This window comes from Rosa chinensis, chromosome 5, assembly GCF_002994745.2.
Source record: "Rosa chinensis cultivar Old Blush chromosome 5, RchiOBHm-V2, whole genome shotgun sequence".
Lineage (NCBI taxonomy): Eukaryota > Viridiplantae > Streptophyta > Magnoliopsida > Rosales > Rosaceae > Rosa > Rosa chinensis.
The window spans coordinates 33781840-33801325 of NC_037092.1; the positions used below are offsets into that span (position 1 = coordinate 33781840).

Here is a 19486-nt window from a genome sequence, read left to right on the forward strand (position 1 = left end):
CCTCATCTATACCCACACTACCACCAGTCCAAAGCCTTTGTCCGTCAACAACGCCTTCAGGCGGGCACAAATTGGATGTAGACGTCCAACTCTCGGTGCCTCCCCTATCCAGAACGTCAGCACTGCATTTCTAACATCTTACCCCAAACAGAGACGCTAAGGTCAGATTGGCTCTGAAGGCAGATTCACAAACCACCAACTCTTTGAGGAAATGGCAAAAGTCTTGCTCAAAGAATCCGACACCAAAATCGACATAGGACTAGCTCTACATCGATGATGGAGGAATAAAGGCCGGCTCTCTCTCAACCGTAGCATTTTCATTAACTTTAATATTGTTTGGGTCTTTTATATCTTTACGGATCATCCTTCAAATAAAATAAAATAATATATATTACAGATTGAACTCAGATTGACATGCACCTATATGAGCTCTAATACAATAACTTTTTATGGCTTTATTTAATTTTATAGCTTGAAATATGAACCTGCCTAAGGGCAACTCCAACCATGGAGTGCCAAACCAAAATTTTGCCAAATATAGGACTTTGCTTCTCCAACCTTGTATTTTTGGTGGATTTGGTGCTATTAATATGAGACTTGGGCTCATTTGGAGTCTCAAATTTGAGACAAATCCAAGACCAGAACTCAGAACAGTAAAACGGGACCACATGTTCTGATGCCCCAGCCCAACAAGCGGAGTGACGCGCTGGAAGCCTTGGGTGGGCAGCACGCGCAGAAGGGAGAACTCCCCTGAAGGAAGACGCGCCCACTTGCGCTGGAGAGAGAAATATCACTGCAGGTGGTCTGCTCCAGTGGGCCCCGCAAGGCGAAAGTTGTCTGCTGCCGACCGTTGCGTGTCCCAACGGTCACTAAATGCACGGTTGAGATCGCTTTTGTTTGAAAATGGACGGTCTAATGTTGGCTTTTTTTTTTTTTACACTGAACGAATCTATTTTGATCTGATGGCTCAGATTTGAGGGGAAAAAAACTTATCAACGGCTCTTATTAAATGAAAGGTTATTATTTCATTTTTGTTCCACAAAAAAAAATACCAGAAAATTATGGGAAAAAAATATATCCGTTGGAACAGTAAAATATAGAAAATTCTATAAATACCAACCCATTCTTTTCTATTTTCTCACACCAAATATCTTCCATCTCCTTCACAATTTCTCATTCATTAACCCATCTTCTTGTTCTTAAATATATCTTCCTTTTTTTTTTTTGTCTTGGAAAAAATGGCTCCAAGAGGGGATTCTTGGAGGCACAATGAAGAAGTTATTTTTTGCCAAGCTTGGATCACCGTTGGGGGTGATGGTTGCGTAGGAAAAGATCAAAAGTCGGAGTTATTGTGGAGTCGTGTGGCGGAGGAGTACAATGCTCACAAACCGGCCGGTTGCATGGATAGAACACATTCTAGTTGCCACGCTCGTTGGAAGAAAATAAGTCCGGCATGTATGAAGTGGCGCCAAGCTCTTAACAAGGTCGAACACTTTCAACGAAGAAGCGGCGAAAATAAGGAGGACGAGGTAATTATATTGAAATATGTTTAATAATGATTATATTTTTATTTCTCATGTAGTTGTTAAAAGTAAAATTGTTAGTTGCTTAGTTTATTGATCGATTTATACTAAGCCAAGGTCATTTTTTAATATTTTATTTACTTAATATTATATGTAGCTCATGAATGTTAAATCAACGTACTACGACTCGGAAGGTTGTGATTTTTTGTTTGACCATTGTTGGCAATACTTGAAAAGTACGGAAAAGTTTGGGAAAATGCCATCAATGGATATCACATACTTTAGTGTTCCTAATCATGTCAACTTGGATGACGATGGAACACCCACTACTGAGGATGAGCTTCCGTCATCAAGAAAGGCACGTCCTCAAGGACAGAAAGCACAGAAGCTAGCTAAGAAAAAAAGCAATAAGTAGGATGCGGATGGCCTTCGAGTTCAAATGCAGAAATGTTATGAACAAACAGAACGCGAGTACCAACAAAGGCAAAGACAGTTTGAGGAAGGTCAACTAATTGAGCAACGCGCTGAGGATGCTCGCACGATGCAAGTGGATCCATCAATTTTCACCCCAAGAAAGAGGAGTTATTGGGAGAGGAAGCAACAACAAATAATTGATAAGGAGGCACAAACTTCAAGCATCCCGGAACAATATCAAGATCCTACACCCCCTGAAGGAGACAACACAAGCTTGACCACTTATGATCCACTTGGCGAGACATCTTGGATGTAATGAATATTGTTAGTTGCTTTGAATGGTTTGTGTTTTAATTTATGATAATAAAAATTATTTTGTTGAGTAGATCTCATCTACAAAAAAAGCATTGAACTTTTATTTTCATAATAAAGCACACCACACAAATTAAAAGCATACAATACAAAGTAAAATCACACAACACAAATTAAAAGCACACAACTAAAGTAGGCCATGACCACTTATCATGACAACATGACTACTTATTGAAAGCACCAAAAAAAAAAAACTCCTCACTGCTGGTTCTGATCAGCTTGTAACTTCATGGTCCATAGGTGATCGACTAGATCGTCTTGGAGGTTTTTATTCATCACTGGACATCTAACCTCCCTATAACGACGCAAGAATTGATTTAGTTGTTGCGGATTGCGATGAACATCGGTGTCCATTTCTGGTCTCTTATATATCTCTGCTTTCCTTGGTCTGGTTGGGATATCATCTGGATCAAATGGCTGTGCTGCATCTTCATCACGCTTATCTTCAACAATCATATTGTGCAAGATAATGCACGTCATCATGATGTATTGAAGGTTCTCCTTACTCCACCCACGAGCTGGTCCTCTTATGATTGCCCAACGAGCTTGGAGAATACCAAATGCTTTCTCCACATCTTTTCTGTATGCTTCCTGCATCCTTGTGAAATGTTGTGTCTGCGGCGACCTCGAGTCTCGGATTGCTTGTACAAATGACCCCCACTTAGGGTATATGCCATCAACTAGGTAATAACATTGATGATAATGCCTATTACGTACCTGGTACCTCACTTCAGGGGTTTCACCAACGCATTGGGCATTGAACAACGGTGAACATCCAAGGACGTTAATATCATTCAGGGAACCTGGAAGTCCGAAGAAAGCATGCCAAATCCAAGTATCGTAGGAGGCCACCGCCTCTAAGATGATTGTCGGTTTCCCTTTGTAGCCAGTATACTGCCCTGCCCATCCGGTGGGACAATTTTTCCACTGCCAGTGCATACAATCAAGGCTACCGACCATCCCCGGGAATCCCCGTTCTTCAGCTTTGTCAAGCAGCCTTCGTAAATCTGCCAGTGTTGGTCGGCGGAGGTAAGTCTCATGGTACACATTTCAGATTGCTTTTGTGAAGTGCTCAAAAATCTCAATGGCAGTGGTCTTCGCAATATCTAGGTAATCATCGCAGAAATTAGCTGTGATGCCATACGCGAGCATTCTCATGGCGCATGTCAGCTTTTGTTCAGTGGATAAGCTTAGTCTCCCACAAGCATCTCTTGTTTGAACAAAATATGGGTCGTAGTTGGCCACGTCCCGCATCATCCTGTCAAAGACCCAAGGTTGCATTCTATATCACCTACGAAATATGTTTGGTTTATACCTGCACGGATCCGTGAAGTATTGAGCTTTGAGTCGAAGATCCATCAATTCTCGATCCCTCGCCTTATAGGTACGACCTTCTGAAGAACCACCCCATTGTGGATCCTCATCTTCCAGAGTTTGGATTTGCAAGGCAGCGGCAGACATCATCAAGGCTCGTCGACGACTTCTCGTGACGGCCTCTTCTTGATCTTTCTGCGACCATTTCGTCAAACGATTCATTGCAGAAATGGTTTGACAAAATCAAAACGGAAAAGAAAGAAAGATTTGTGTGATTTGGGTATGAGAAGTGTTTGTGAATTTGTGAGAGATGAGGATGACAATGACCCCATATTTATGGACAGTTTGAGTTCATATCATTAGATAAGATATGACACGTGGCGGACAAAGAATCAACCGTAATTTGGACAACCAATTACAGATTGACACGTGGCGCTGAAATCACATCGAAATTCGGCTGTTTGGCATATATGCCGACACAAAACATCAAAATATCTTCTAAATAGTTAGATTCTTTGTCGTATGTGCCGACACTTTTGTTGTATATGCCGACAAAAAAAATTAAAATTAAAATTTATTAAATAATAAGAATAATTTTTAAATATTATGATCTAAATAGTTAGATTTTTACTCGTATGTGCCGACACTTTTGTCGTATATGCCGACAAAAAAAAATTAAAATATTTTTTTTAAATTCATTAAATAATAAGAATAATTTTTAAATATTATGATAAAATGTTAAATTATTTTTTTTACCTTATTTAATTAAATTAACATATTTTTAATATAATATTCATCAAAATTATACTCATATTATATTTTAGTCAAGAATAGTGAAAATAGCACCCCCGTATAGCACCTCATGGTTGGAGATGAGAATTGAGTCCTATATGAATAGTGCAACAAGGGGGTGCTAAAATGAGAATAGCACCCCCAAATGGTGCCTATGGTTGGAGTTGCCCTAAGTGCCTAGTTGATACTAAAGTGAAACATAGCTAGGTAGCCAATTGCACATTATGAAGAAAAAACAAATGTTTAGATAACTGATGATTTAGGAGTCCTACTTTATTATTATTATTTTTTTCTTGGTTGATGTCACCTCGTTTGATTTAGGCTATGATTTTCAAAAGAAAAATTTATATGATGTTTAAGAACAAGAGAAATTGAATGCTTTTATTAATAATAGGGACCCTATGTTGATTTAATAATAGGGGCCCTATGTTGATTTACATGTATATTATCTTGCCGTACAAGGAATTCTAATTTGATCTAAAATATTCTACCCTATTACAACTAGACTAAGTAATCCGATAGGCTATGATTTTTAATTTATATGATGTTTAAGAATAAGAGAAATTGGGAGAGTACTTGAATGCTTTCATTAATAATAGGGCCTATATATGTTGATTTACATGTGCGTACAAGAATTCTAATCAATATGATCTAAACTATTCTACCCTATTATAGCTAGACTAAGTAATCCTATTTGGGTCAGGCACACATAATTTCGGTTTTCAACATACGACGTTTTATAGAAAACCTCCCAAATCCCCAACTCCCCTACCTAAAGTTACAATTGCTGCAAAATTGCGGGAGAGAAATCGAAGCAAGCAATGTCAGACCACCTTCCTGAGGGAATCATAAGCGAAATCCTTAAAAGGTTGCCCGTAAAATCTGTAATCCGTTGCTGCTTAGTGTGTAGGTCATGGAAATCTCTGATCGAAAGCTCTACCCACCTCAGCCGCAAAGTCCAATCCAACAACCAAAACGACCCTCACTTCCTTCTAGTAAACCCTCCGCTCAACTGGTGTTTTTGGGACGTTGGTGACTATATCAACATCGAAAATCCTTGCCTTTACCTTACAGAATCAATTTTCCCCAAAGGTGAAAGACTTGTAGTCAAGAATTTCAATGTGGTGGGAACTTGTAACGGGCTAGTGTGCTTTGCTTTTGACTTTGCCTATTATGGTTGCATAGCAGTAATTTGGAACCCTTGTATCAGAAAGTATGTGACTTTGCCTAAGCGTCGTGTTTCAAACCCTAAGGGTGGCAGTGACTTTAACATAGCAAGTTATGCTTTTGGCTATGATTCGCGGACCAAGGACTACAAGGTTTTGAGAACTGTCAGTGATTTTGGTGGCGAAACAGAGATTTGGTCCTTGGCTACGGGCAACTGGAAAATCCTTCGTGCTCCTATGCCAAAGGATTTTCCGCGTCACGGTGATAATGTTAGATATGCTTATGTCAATGGTGCAGTGCATTGGGTGCATCACCGTCGTAGGGGTCGAAGGCATAAGGCCATTGTGGATACTGCTATTGTGTTGTTTGATATGGCCAGTGAGTTATTTCGCGAGATGATGATGATGCCAGAAGATTTGAGAGGAAAGCATTGCCATATTTCAAGATACATGGAGTCCATTGGTTTATTTACGGGGACAGATTTGGAGAGTTTCGGTACTATTGATGTCGACATGTGGGTGATGAGAGATTATGGAGCTGTGGAATCCTGGACAAAATTATTTACTATACGTCTGGAAGGACCTCAGCTACAGCCATTTGGTTTTAAAAAGAATGGTAATGAAGCAGTGTTCAAAATGAGTGGTGGACGGGTACTAACAGTGGATCTTAAGACAAAGAAAGTTGGAGAATTTGCAATCAATAATGAATACGAGTACTACGGCTTCTTGGACTGCTTTGCAGAAAGCCTTGCCTTACTTGGCCATGTTAAATCTTTTTAAGGAGCAAGCAACAAGTAATTAAAAACATGTTGAATTGAACTTTAGCACATGGCTTTGTTTCTTTTGTTCCCCATGCTGGATTGTAGAGAGTTCTTGTTTTCTTAGTTTTTTCCCTGGTAATTTGACATGTCTTTTACTTTCCCTTTTAAAAGTTTTAGACCAATAGATGATTGTGCGCATTTTGCATTCACAAACCAAACAACTAACTGGAATATATTTTCAGTACGTGGGTTGTTTCTGTATGTTTCAGATGATTTGGCAATTTTGTTCTGTCGGAGATTTTATAAATACTAATTATGAATATCATGGTGAGTTGGGGTTTCATTTTTTTTTTTTTCCATCAAAGTACGCTTGTACTCTGCTTGAATGAAATGCCATGGGATTAATTTCTTAAGTTTTTGTGGACGGTTGATTTGCTCAGATTATTATCTTCTCAAGTTCCCACAGGTACCAGGTTGTTTAGAGTTCTTCAGTTTACTTTTAAATTATAACATATGCTAGCAGGCTTGACATAATTTTCTGTGGAGAAGTTAAGTTTATGCTCTGGGATGCAGATTTTTAGGCAATTAACATGATGACATCATGTCTGCCAGTATTTTGAGGCCTTCTGTATTCTCACACTATATCCATGTAACTTCTCATCTGAAACGGCAATTTAGTTTCAGAATAAGAATCTAACCACCGGTTTGGGTTGTACGTAACACGATTATTACACATGTGGATGGGGCAGCAAATCCTCTGTCCCTAATTTTCCCGTCTCCATCCCTGTGACACATGTTAGAATCAATATGGACTTGTCACACATTAACATATAGTAAATTGATAATTAGCTTAATGTCAAAACTAATTCAACATGGACACAAACTATAAATCAATATTGTAACTTAATGAAAGAGTGTATCAATTCATTAAGGTAAGTAATCAATGCCAGTAATTGCTGAAGGTAAGTCTTGATCCTTTTATGATTATTGTCGAGTTGATGTGCATATGTTGTGATCATGTATATGGTTTTACAATTGGTATCAGAGCATAGGCTCACAAATATGAATTCAGTTTTTGCTTCACATGAAAATTGTTTTAGGGTTTTGCAAAACAAACATAAAAAAAATAAAAAATAAAAAAAATAAAAAAAAGGTTTTTGCTTTACGGGTCAAGTAACTAATCAGGTAACTGACCAAGTAACTGATTAGGTACCTCATCAAGGTAAGTTACTTAATCTAGGCCTAGTCACAGCACGCGGACTATCCAAGCCCAAACCCGACCAAAACATGAAGAACAGGTGACCGTTGTATCACAACGATCAGTTTTGATCAAGAAGAAGGTCTGGGACTGGATTCGGAAACGCGCAAGATGTTTTCATCTCAAGAAGGGATTCAAAATCCCAACTGCTGTGAATCAAGAAGCCAATAAAGTCGATTGCTGTATCTGGTGATCAAATTCACGCTTCTGCTGAGATTTTTTGCAGCAAATTGGGGAAAAAGCAAAAACAGGTTTTTCTGTGAAAATTGTTTTCAATTCATAGCATGATAATTAAGTTTTTGATTGTGCCCAAGAACCCTAGTTGCATTCTCGGCGTGCGTTAGGCTAGAGTAGATGGTGACAGGATGAAATTTACAATTTCTTGATTGTTCTGTGGTTCTTGGAATCGAAACAATTTAGATTGTGCTTGAATATGCATGATGAATTGATTGCTTATATGGTATTGTATCTGTGATTGTGTGACAATGTTTGAAAAATAAGAATCTCCCAAAAGCTTTACACATTGTAGAAATTGACAGATGCAAGAGCTTAATTTTCTTATAAAGACAATCATCTGGGTAGAATATAAAGTTAAAACCTCATGAGTTTTGTGATTTTCTGTTGGCATAAGTGAACATGGTGCATAAAGCATCCTTCATTGATATTGGCAGAAAACATAAAGTACAACAAAACTGAAATTGTGTCTTGTATTTTAAGTCTATACTTTTGTTTATCTTCCAAAGAAGTGGTCAAGTATAGTCTTAGAATACAAGACAGCAGTATGCATGCTTAATAGAAATATATGTGGATACTTGGAAATTTTTCTTGTGTCTAAAGATGTGGATGAATCTCCATGGATAACATATTTTGATTAAGCATGGCATATTGATAAAGAACTACAGAATGTTATGCTTCTGCTCAAAAGTGTTTCTTAACATTGTTTTTGGTTATGGACTGACATGAATGTAAGTATGGATTGTTTAGGTTTTCTGTATGTTTTTTGTTTTGGTTGCTTAAAGCTAAATAAAACACAGAAAACTTAAAGTTATTTTCTTGAGAACTCACATGAATTTTGTTTTGCTCCTTAGGTAACTCTTATATGAACTTGAACAGTGTCTTGATGCTAACTAGAACCAACTATAGAGCTTGGCTAGATTATGTAGAGACCTATATGGGAATGCATGAGAATATAGACTATTGCTTTACTGAGGATAAGCCTGCAGAGTTGAATGAAAAGAGCACCAAGAAAGAAACTGATCTTTACAAGAAGTGGCTTAGATCAAATAGAATGGCTAAGAACCTCATCTGAACATCTATGTCTAAGACTGTCAGGGGAAGTATAGAAGAGCCTGAGCTAGCATCAGATTTTTTGGAACTCATGGGTGCTAAGTTTAAAGAAAGTGAAAAAGCAGAAGCAGCTAGGCTAACCAAGGAGTTTCATGATTTGAAGTACATGGGTTCAGGGGAAGTTAGAGAGCATAATATGAAGATGATCAATATAAATGGCAAACTAAGGGAGCTCTTGATGGGGGTTAGGGATGAGCAGGTAGTACATTATGCACTGCATTCCTTACCTAATAGTTTTAGTCATCTTAGAACCAGTTACAATTCTCAAAAGGGAAACTAGACTCTAGATGAACTTATATCCATCTGTGTGGATGAGGAAGCTAGGATCAAGGAAGAAAAAGAACCTGCTACCTAATAGTTTTTTCTAATACAGTTTTTTCTTTAGAAATTAATCTTATAAATGTTGAACCACAATCTTGGTGGATATATTCAGGCTCACCTTTTCATATTACTAATTCTTTGCAGGGATTCATAAGGAGGAGAATCCCAAAAAGTGATGAAGTGAACTTGTGTGTAGGCAATGGCATGAGAGTGGCAGTCAAGGCTATTGGAACCTTAAAGCTCGATTTAGGATTAGGAAAATTGTTAGTTTTGGACAATGTTTTTTATGTACCTTCCATCAGAAGGAATTTGGTTTCAGTTTCTCTTTTAGTAAAATCTGGTTGTAGACTTGTTATGGATAGTAATGGAATTCTTATTTCTAAAAATTCTGTTCAAATTGGTTATGGTGTTATTATGAATGATTATTTACAGTTAAATTGTTCAATGGCTCAACTAGAAATTTTACTTGTTGAAAATAACACAAACAATACTAGCACTTTAATAGGTGTTAAAAGAACCAAACTAAATGAAAAGTCTGCATTTTTATGGCATAGAAGGCTCGGCTATGTTTCAAAAGAGAGACTAAAAATTTTGGTGAAAAACAAAATCCTAAATGAACTAGATTTTTCTGATCTAACAAACTGTGTAGAATGCTTTAAGGGTAAAATAACCAATACTAGAAAGAAGACTACATATAGAAGCCAAAACTTACTAGAACTCATACACACTGATATATGTGGTCCATTTAGGCATCAAACTATCTGTGGGAATGTGTATTTCATCACATTCATTGATGATTTTTCTAAATACAGTTATGTTTATCTACTTTCAGAAAGCACAAGCATTGAAAGATTTTCAAATCTTTAAGTCTGAGGTAGAACTAGAAAAGAAAATCAAAACAATAAGATCAGATAGAGGTGGTGAGTTTTATGGCAAGTACACTGAATCAGGCCAACAAAAGGGTCCATTTACCTTTTTTTGCAAGACAATGGAATTAAAGCTCAATATACAACACCCTATAACCCATAACAGAATGGTGTTGCAAAGAGAAAGAATAGGACTCTTTTGAACATGGTTAAATGTATGATGTGTACAACTGGTTTGCCTAAATTTCCGTGGGTTGAGGCTTTAAAAACTGCAAATTATATTTGCAACAGGACACCTAGCAAAGCTATAGAAAAGACTGCTTTTGAGCTTTGGTGTGGCAGGAAACCTAGTCTTCATCACTGCTATGTTTGGGGATGTCATGCAGAAGCTAGGATTTATAATCCAAGCTTGAATAAACTTGACCCCAAAACTGTTAGTTGCTATTTTATAGGTTATTCAGATAAATCTAAAGGCTATAAATTATATTCTGCTCATCATTCACCTAGAATTTTTGAAACACATCAAGTAAAGTTTCTAAGTGAAAAAGTTCACAATACAAACCTTGAGGATTTGACCTCAGATTTTGAGGAAATTGTGTCAGATGAGAATATAAGTGTAGCATTGCCTTTAGAACAAGAAGTAACTGATCAAGTACCTGTAACTGGTCAAGTAACTAACCAAGTAACTGATCAAGTACCTGTATCTGGTCAAGTACCTGTAGCTCAACTAATCCTGAACATCCTCAGCCTAGAAGATCACTGAGAGCAAGTAAACCAACTTATGGGGGGGGGGGGGGGAGATAGTGATTACATTGTTTATCTGCAAGAAGCAGAAATTGAAATGGACTGTGCAGAGGACAATGATCCAACTACATTTAATCAGGCCATTGAAAGTAGTGAATCTCATCAATGGCAGTTAGTTATGGAAGCAGAAATTGATTCCATGAGCCAAAATACAGTTTGGGAATTAGTTGAACCTAACCCCAAACAGAAACCTATAGGCTGTAAATGGGTTTTCAAAACCAAAAGAGATGCAAATGGCAATGTAAAGAGACACAAGGCAAGGTTAGTTGCCAAAGGTTTTACATAGAAGGAGGGCATTGACTTTATTGAGACTTTTTCTCAATTTTCTACAAAAGACTCGTTTAGGATAATCATGGCTTTAGTGGCTCATTTTGATATGGGGCTACACCAGATGGATGTTAAAACAGCCTTCTTGAATGGTGAACTAGATGAAGTGATTTATATGAGGCAGCCAGAAGGATTTGTACAACCTGAAGTGAAAATTTAGTGTGTAAGTTAAGAAAATCAATTTATGGCCTAAAACAAGCTTCTAGACAGAGGTACAAGAAATTTGATTATGTGATTTCTACTTTTGGATTTACAGAAAATCTTGTGGATGAGTGTGTTTATTTGAAGATAGTTGGGAACAATTTTATTTTCCTAGTTCTCTATGTGGATGATATACTTTTGGCTAGTAGTAACCTAAAACTGCTTAAAGACACTAAGGATTTTCTGTCAAAGAATTTTAACATGAAAGACTTAGGAGAAACATCCTATGTACTAGGTATCGAGATTAAAAGAGATAGGGCACAGAGACTACTTGGTTTGTCACAATAGAATTATGTTACCAAAATTTTAAAGAGATTTGGTATGGAGAAGTGTGTAGCTGGAGAAGTTCCCATGTCCAAAGGAGACAAGTTAACCAAGAAGCAAAGTCTCAAAAGTGATGTTGAAAAGGAAAATATGGAGTCAAAGACTTATGCCAGACTTATAGGAAGTCTCATGTATGCACAAGTCTGCACTAGGCCAGACTTGTCTTTTGCGGTAGGGATTTTGTCAAGATTTCAATCCAATCCAAGCCATGAGCATTGGGTAGCTGTGAAGAAAGTGTTGAGGTACCTGCAGAGAACCAAGGGTTATATGCTAGTGTATAGGCAAGTGGAGGACCTGAAACTTGTTGGATTTTCAGATTCTGATTTTGCATGGAATTATCCAGACTCCAAGAAGTCTACTTGTGGATATGTATTCATGCTTGCAGGAGGTGCAGTTGCTTGGAAGACCATGAAACAAACTCTGGTTTCAACCTCCAGCATGCAAGCTGAATTTATTGCAGTGTATGAGACTGTGTGTGAAGGACTTTGGATCAGGATTTTTTTGATGCATACCAAAGTGTTAAGTCACATTGTGGCTGGAACACTTGTGATTTATTGTGATGATGAAGCAGCTTTTTTCTTTAGCAAGAACAGTAAAAGATCAAATAATTCTAAACACATTGATTTGAAGTATTACAGTGTTAGAGAAAGAGTAAAACATGGTGAAATAGTTGTTTTGAGTATTGACACAAATTCACAGCTAGCAGTTCCTTTCACCAAGGCATTGTCAGTGGCTGCATTCCAGAAGCATACAACAAGCATTGGAATTTTAGCTAATCTAGATGCTTAGGTTCAGTAGAGAGTTAGTCCAGTTGGAGCAATTTAAATTTCTAAGGTTTCTGAGTTCTTCTATTTCCTTGAGTTGTGGATTTCCAGTTTATGTATCACAACTTGGTTGTAAAGACAGTTTATTATTATCAATAAAATTTCTTGAGGTATTTTCAGATTTTGGTTATTGCTGCAGCTTTTATTAAATATTCTGAAAATTGTGGATTTTGTACTTAAACTTATACTTGCTAGCTATCAGATGGCTTAAATCATGTATAGCATGATGTTAAGGTTCAAGCAATAATTTTTAAGCCATCAGTGTTCAGTAAATTTGCTTGAGTCTGGTTTAAGAAACATAAAGTAGGAGTTTCTGGTTTAAGAAACATAAAGTAGGACCTGTTATATGCCTTCTTGTTGATACACATTAGCATATATCGTATCACTTCTTGATTGACATATGTAGGTTGCAGGAGCTTATGTTTGTGGTATTGAAACTCTGCATTTTTGTTAAAATGTATAGTGTTTCTTGCTCTGCATAAGTAACTGTGATCTGACCATGTTGGAATGGATTTTTGGTTTGATTTTGTTGTCTGGCGTGCACTACAGTAAGTTGAGTAGTTTCTGACATTTTCTGGTGCAAATTATCAAGCTTAATATGTGTCAGTCCAAGGGGGAGATTGTTAGAATCAACATGGACTTGTCACACATTAACATATAGTAAATTGATAATTAGCTTAATGTCAAAAACTAGTTCAATATGGACACAAACTATAAATCAATATTGTAACTTAATGAAAGAGTGTATCAATTCATTAAGGTAAGTAATCCTATTGTTAGTCTGCAAGAAAGACTACAATGATGTGATACATTAAGAGTCTAACTAGGAAACCTAAACCAATACGGATTGCTTTAATGGGAAGCTTCTTGAGATTTAAGTCTCCTATATATATGGATGAATTAGTCCCTGTTGCCACCACGATTATTGCATTAGTTCTGTCCACTGAGAAGCAAGGTTAGTAAGCAACAGAAGGCTATATTATAGTGATCGTTGTTGTGCAGTTGTAGATATGGAATCCATGCCAGTAATTGCTGAAGGTAAGTCTTGATCCTTTTATGATTATTGTCAAGTTGATGTGCATATGTTGTGAGCATGTATATGGTTTTACAACCCATTCAATTTATGACACTTGTTACTTTAACAAATCTATTCTTAACACTGTTAATGGCTGCCTTTTATGGCACAGCAAACCAATAGCGAACTTCTTCCCTAATGTTCTCTTCCCTCTCTACCTTATATGCCTATGCTTCATCATCTCAACAGTCATGGGAGTGAAGACGAACAAATTGGTGAGATTAAAGGAGAAGGAAGAAAGCAAAAAGCCGAGCTGGTACTTGTCTGCTACAGTGGAAGAGTTCCATGGATGCAAATACCCAAACGAAGCCACCGATATGGCACAACAAATCCCCACCATGGTGAAATAAGCTGGAAACATCTTGCTTTGCAGATTACCGAACTGATGCCTCAGAAGATTCTTGAACATGATGATGCTGCCGATGAAAGTGACCCAGAGAGCAGCGCCGAACGCGGTGGAGAAGTTGAGCAGAGATTGCAAACCAGATAAAAATGATATTGAATGGTTAACTGAAACTGAAACATAAGACTTGACTAGTATTACCTGGATTGCGGGTTGTAGTGGTACGAGTACGCAGTACGCTAATTACTTTGGTACGTGGTACGGTCGGAGTAGGTTGCTTAATTTTATTCACTTTACTTTTATAATCACATTCTTAAATTGCATTTAGTAAATTAATAAGTCATTGACCAATTAAAGAAAGTTTTCTACTGAAAGAACCAATTAAATGAATTTGTGTATGACAAATAACAAAATTAGAAAGAATTTAATGACCAATATATGAAAGAGAGGAAGATAATGGTGCCTTTAAATTTGAATTAAAAAGAAAAATTCAAAAAGAGACGTGAGAAAGTCAGAAGACTGATTTGGGAGTCATCAAACTTCTGCGTTGATTCAATTGAGGACGAACACAATCTAATCACAATGAACAAAATCAATGTTCACTACTACAAAAAGTTAATCACACAACGGAACACAAATCATCTGTTGTGTGTTGAAGTCAGTTTTATTATACAACGGTGCTGATTATATTCTGTTGTGTGAATGCCAACAAAGTGATAACTTTTTTATCGGAACTACATTGCACAATGGAATTAAGCATGGTCCGTCGTCTGAGCCTTAAAAATTGAGCGGCAGATTTCCCTCCATTCTCGAGTCTTGGTTGCCTCTTGAAATCTGAAATTTGGGCTACTTGATACAACGGTGCTTGAGGTTTCCGTTGTGTGATTGAAAACTGGATGTCAAATTTTGAGGAAGCTTGCTTGAATGTCTTCCACAAGATAAACCTAGTGCAAGTTGTAGAAATTAGACAACATAAGTTATACTTTTATGTTGTGTGAAGTTGGAATATAGGCGGCAACATTTTAAGCCAAAATGCTATGGGCGCGGTATATTTCCCTCCATGTGTTTGGCATTTTGATTTTTGTAGTGCACTCTTACAACAGTTTGTTAGGTTTGTGTTGTGTGAGTCACTTTAGAATTTATTTGAAGTTTAATTATACCTCCCACACTCTTGAAACTCTCTCGACAAAACGAAATGAAACTCCCAGTCAGTCCTCTCAGACACACCCTAAATCTCAGTCTGCTCTCAATCCTCTCTCACAAACCCTAAGTCTATTTGGATCCCAGTCTATTTGGATCTCTCTCACCATCCTCTCTCTCTATCTTTGTGCGAAACTCCTATCTCTCGTGAAAGCTCTCTCAATCTAGATCTGCAAGTCTGCAACCATGGCCGAAGCTCAAGAATTCGATCAAAAGAGTGAAGAAGAAGAAGAAGAGGAACACTATGGAAGCCGAAGCTCAAGAATCGAGCCCCCAAAACGACGCCGTCATCACCTCCTTCTGCGAGATCACCTCCGCCTCCAAACAAGAAGCCCTCTTCTTCCTCGAATTCCACAATTACGACCTCGACGCCGCCGTTTCCACTTTCTTGGACAACGAAAACGCCGCCGCCGTCACGGTCACCAACCCGGTCCAGCCCTCCCACTCGCTCTCGCCATCTCCGTCACACTCGCCCAAGTACTCGCCCTCCCAGTTGCCCACGCGCTCTCGCAGACCAAGCTAAACTCAACCACGACGACATCGCCAATGCTATTAAGAGTCTCACCGGTCACAGATATGTTGACTCTCAGGTACTTCAACTTCCCTAACCTCCTAATCTCATGCTTCAACACGAAGAGTTTGATTTTCTTCAACAGAGATTTCAACTTGTTCATGTTCAATTTCTGGTGTAGCTTTAACTTCGCTACTGGATTCACACACTTGTTACTTGTTAGAATTAGGCACATAGACAATGCGCGAAGAAATTTGGCTATAGATTAATCCAATTTCCTATTCCTGGATTGTGTAATGGTGTGTTGATTACTTCTTGCTACTTGTCGATTTTGCAGGAGATTACAAAGGAGACATGGTTGCTCACCGAGGAAGGGAAGACATATGCTGTTCATGGAACGCCAGAAGTGCGGCTCTTCCTGTCCATACCGCAAGAGGGCATCACGAAAGATGAATTGCAGGTAATGCTTCTATGCATTCTTCTCGTGCTTGTGGTTTTTATGTAGTGAGTGATGTGCTGGTATTTGAAGGTGGGATGTTTTAATGTAGAAAAAGTTTGATGCATCGGTTTTCAAAATAGCTTGCGCCCAGGCTGCAAAGAATAAATGGGTGGACTTTGGAAAGCAACTAGTGACCAGAAAGGTAACCTCTTACTCAGAAATCTCACTGCACATTAGTATCTTTTAGATTCTTTTTTGTACGGCATGTAGAGGCTATGAATTTCATGGAATTAAACCTAATCCAGTGATGTGTTTCAATTTATTAACAGAAGTTGGCCTTCTTTATATAGGATGATGGGTGATACTTGTATGTGTTTGCTTAGAAATAATGAAGATTTATTTTTATTTTTATTTGGAGCTCTTGGAATATATACTTCATCCTCTAATGTTAGGAGTCCTTCATGTTGATTGATGAAGATCCACCCAAAGAACTTGGAATTAGGAAAAACAAACTAAAATCTGGTATTTGCAAAATCTAATGACTGTTTCTATTTTGTATTAATTTTTCTCTCTGTTGCTGCCGAGTTTATTGTGTGGTTTCATTGGTATTTCTAATCATTCATTTTTCTTATTTTATGTTGGGTCTGCTCATTCTCCTTCTATCTGTGTTATTTTTTATATTTTTTTATGTTAGAGATTCTGGTGTATTTGATTTCCACAAATGTTGTTCAAATGTTTGGTGGCACTATCTGTTGTCATGTTTTGTTTCATTTTGTCTATCTATTACTTTAATTTTTTTTATCATAATATTCTCCTTGTGCTTGCTGTAGATCCAACATGTGGATAATGACAAGGTCCAGACTTTGCTTCTACGGATACAGGACGCAACAAAACAACAAATAGCAGCAACAAAACAACAAATTAAGGGTAACAAAAGGCCATAGGCTCCTCTGATCTGTTTTATTTTTTATTTCCCAAAGTAATCATGCGTACTAATTATCTTTTTAAGAGAATATTCTTAATTCCTAGAGTTTCATCGACCAAATTAAGCATATTTAACCATGAGGGCCTGGAGGCGTTGGTGGAACTGGTACGCCAATAAATGGGTTTTCTTGGCCTAATAAGTTTCTTTCCTTCTTCGTCATTTTTACGTGCTGCTCCAAATGCTGCCGACTCTTCACTTCTGCAATGACAATAGAGAAGAAACCTTTTAACAATTAATCAATTATACATAATGTCATTAGAGCATAGAGACGTCTGTGATTCCATATTTCTAAGAGTGTAAGTAGTTTAATTCTGTGTTTTATAAATACAATCTTGAGTTTCTGGTTTATCATATGTGATATGTGTACATATGTGTATGTTTATCATCTAAGTAATGTTATTGGCTTTTTTCAGTTCAACAGCACCATCAAAGATAAGCGGGCTACATATAATTCTGATCTTCCTTTTGAATATTGTTTTACAGTCAGGTAATTCTATCGGAAGACAATCTTTGTGCTCAAATTGAGTTAATTTGATGTCAAAGAAGCTGTCGACTCAGTTGGGTTTTTGACCAGCATCAAAGGTAAAATTAGAGATTCTGGGTGGAATTGTTCTTTGATTTAATTATGTCCTAGAGTTTGATTGACTTAGAGTTGAATGGCATATTGTTAGTACACGAGTTGAATGTGAATTTGGTTGTGTTACGGAACTGGGTTTGCCCTTTTGAATTAATTGATATTTTATTTGTGTATTAATTTTGTTTCTGATGGGGTTGTGGGGGTTTGCGTTAGTCTATGAGTGAGGCTCTGGAAACCCAAGTGAAGAGCAAGGTCTCCATCAAGAGCCCAAGTGATGGAGACCTTGGGGGTTTGTGTTTGTATTTCTGGGTTTTCGTACCGAGATTTGAATTACTGAGATGCTTTGTTGGGTCTGAACATGTGTCTCCCATGTGGTTTGCTTGTGTATTTGAGTTGACTTTGTCTTAGAACAGTTGTATGGTGTTTGGTGAAGTGATTGTTCCAGTGATTGATTATTATTATCTGGGTGTGTTCCACTTGGTTGTGTTATTGTAGCGTGGTTCCTGACTTCCTGTGTGTTGATGTTATCGAAGGAGCTTGGTAATTACAGACATGCTCTTACTGATGCTGAGGAAGCAATTAGGCTCAGAAACACTAATGTCAAGGTAGTACTAATTCTTGAACAAGTTCTTGTTCTTAGCTGGGATTTGTTTGCAAAGTTTGAATAATTGGTTGTTTGAGGTGTTAAGCATATTTGGGTGTTGGCTTAGGCATTTTACCAAGCTGCGAAATGAGCTCCAATGGACTTGACTTTTGATTTGGTGGCTGGGCAGCTCTTGAAAATAGTCCAAGTCCAAGATTAATTGAAAATGACCTTTGTTTTGATGTTGTTTTTATTAGATGTCCCAGTGAATAATTTGTTTCCAGCATTATATGATTGATTGCTTCCGAATAAATGAAGTTAGATGTTTGTGTTCTTGACTGTGCAGATATATGGGTAGAGTGGCACTGTGGGCAAAGCATTTAGGACTTGTTGAAGAATGTTTCAATCAGCTAGAGAGTCTTCAATGTGTTCAAAGGGTAAGGTCTTTGGGTGAGCAGAACTGGAGTCAATACTAGAGCTTCTACAAGGTCCTTGTCCATCATGTGTAGGATCGATGACGTAAAAGATCGAGAGGCTACTTATCATCTTTGCCTACAAGAGAGCTTCGGCAAGAACAAATGAAGGTGCATTAAAGGAAAGCGCCAGTAATCTATGTATTTTAGGTCTTTCTAGCTAGAACATTTTACAAGTACAGTCTCAATTTTCTATGTTTTCTGAATGGTTTATAATGCACACACAATGGTTAATAAAAATAGTATGTTGTTTGAGTTCTTCTCACACAATTTGTTAAGGCAATCCAAGTTGTCCAAGGTTAAGTCATACAACACAATACAAAACCATGTGTTGTATGATGATAAAAGAGTTTAAAATTAAGGCTTCTCCTACAACAGTCACTGCTTGGTACCCAATTTGATTACAATATTCACACAACAGATAACCAAATATAGTTGTTGTGTGAACTAACAACCAACAACAAAAGAAAACAAAATTCTGTTGAGTGAGATTCATAACACACAACAGAAATAAAATGATCATTGTTGTCTGAGTAATCAACAGACAAAGGAGATAATTTTACTTCAGTTGTGTGTTACTTACCTCAGACAACAAATATTAAGTTATTTCCATTGTCTGTTATTAGTTTCAGACAACAAAGAATGAGTTATATCCGTTGTCTGTTATTAGTCTCAGACAACAAAGA

General features: G+C 37.4%; 2 protein-coding genes and 1 long non-coding RNA gene across 3 annotated transcripts; 2 read left to right on the top strand and 1 right to left on the bottom strand.

Annotated features, from left to right (window-relative positions):
• Window positions 1-2507: 2507 nt before the first annotated feature.
• On the bottom strand, window positions 2508-3269 carry LOC112203675. The gene has a single exon (XM_024344603.1). It carries the CDS (start codon window positions 3267-3269, stop codon window positions 2508-2510), a length of 762 nt encoding a protein of 253 aa, XP_024200371.1.
• Window positions 3270-5236: 1967 nt separating this feature from the next.
• On the top strand, window positions 5237-6361 carry LOC112203676 (F-box/kelch-repeat protein At3g23880). The gene has a single exon (XM_024344604.1). The coding sequence runs from the start codon at window positions 5237-5239 to the stop codon at window positions 6359-6361; it is 1125 nt and encodes a 374-aa protein (XP_024200372.1).
• Window positions 6362-15661: 9300 nt separating this feature from the next.
• On the top strand, window positions 15662-18688 carry LOC112203677. Its single transcript, XR_005800750.1, has 5 exons — window positions 15662-15822; window positions 16081-16203; window positions 16292-16384; window positions 17013-17109; window positions 18674-18688. It is a non-coding gene; the product is annotated as an uncharacterized LOC112203677 (long non-coding RNA).
• The last annotated feature ends 798 nt before the right edge of the window (window positions 18689-19486 follow it).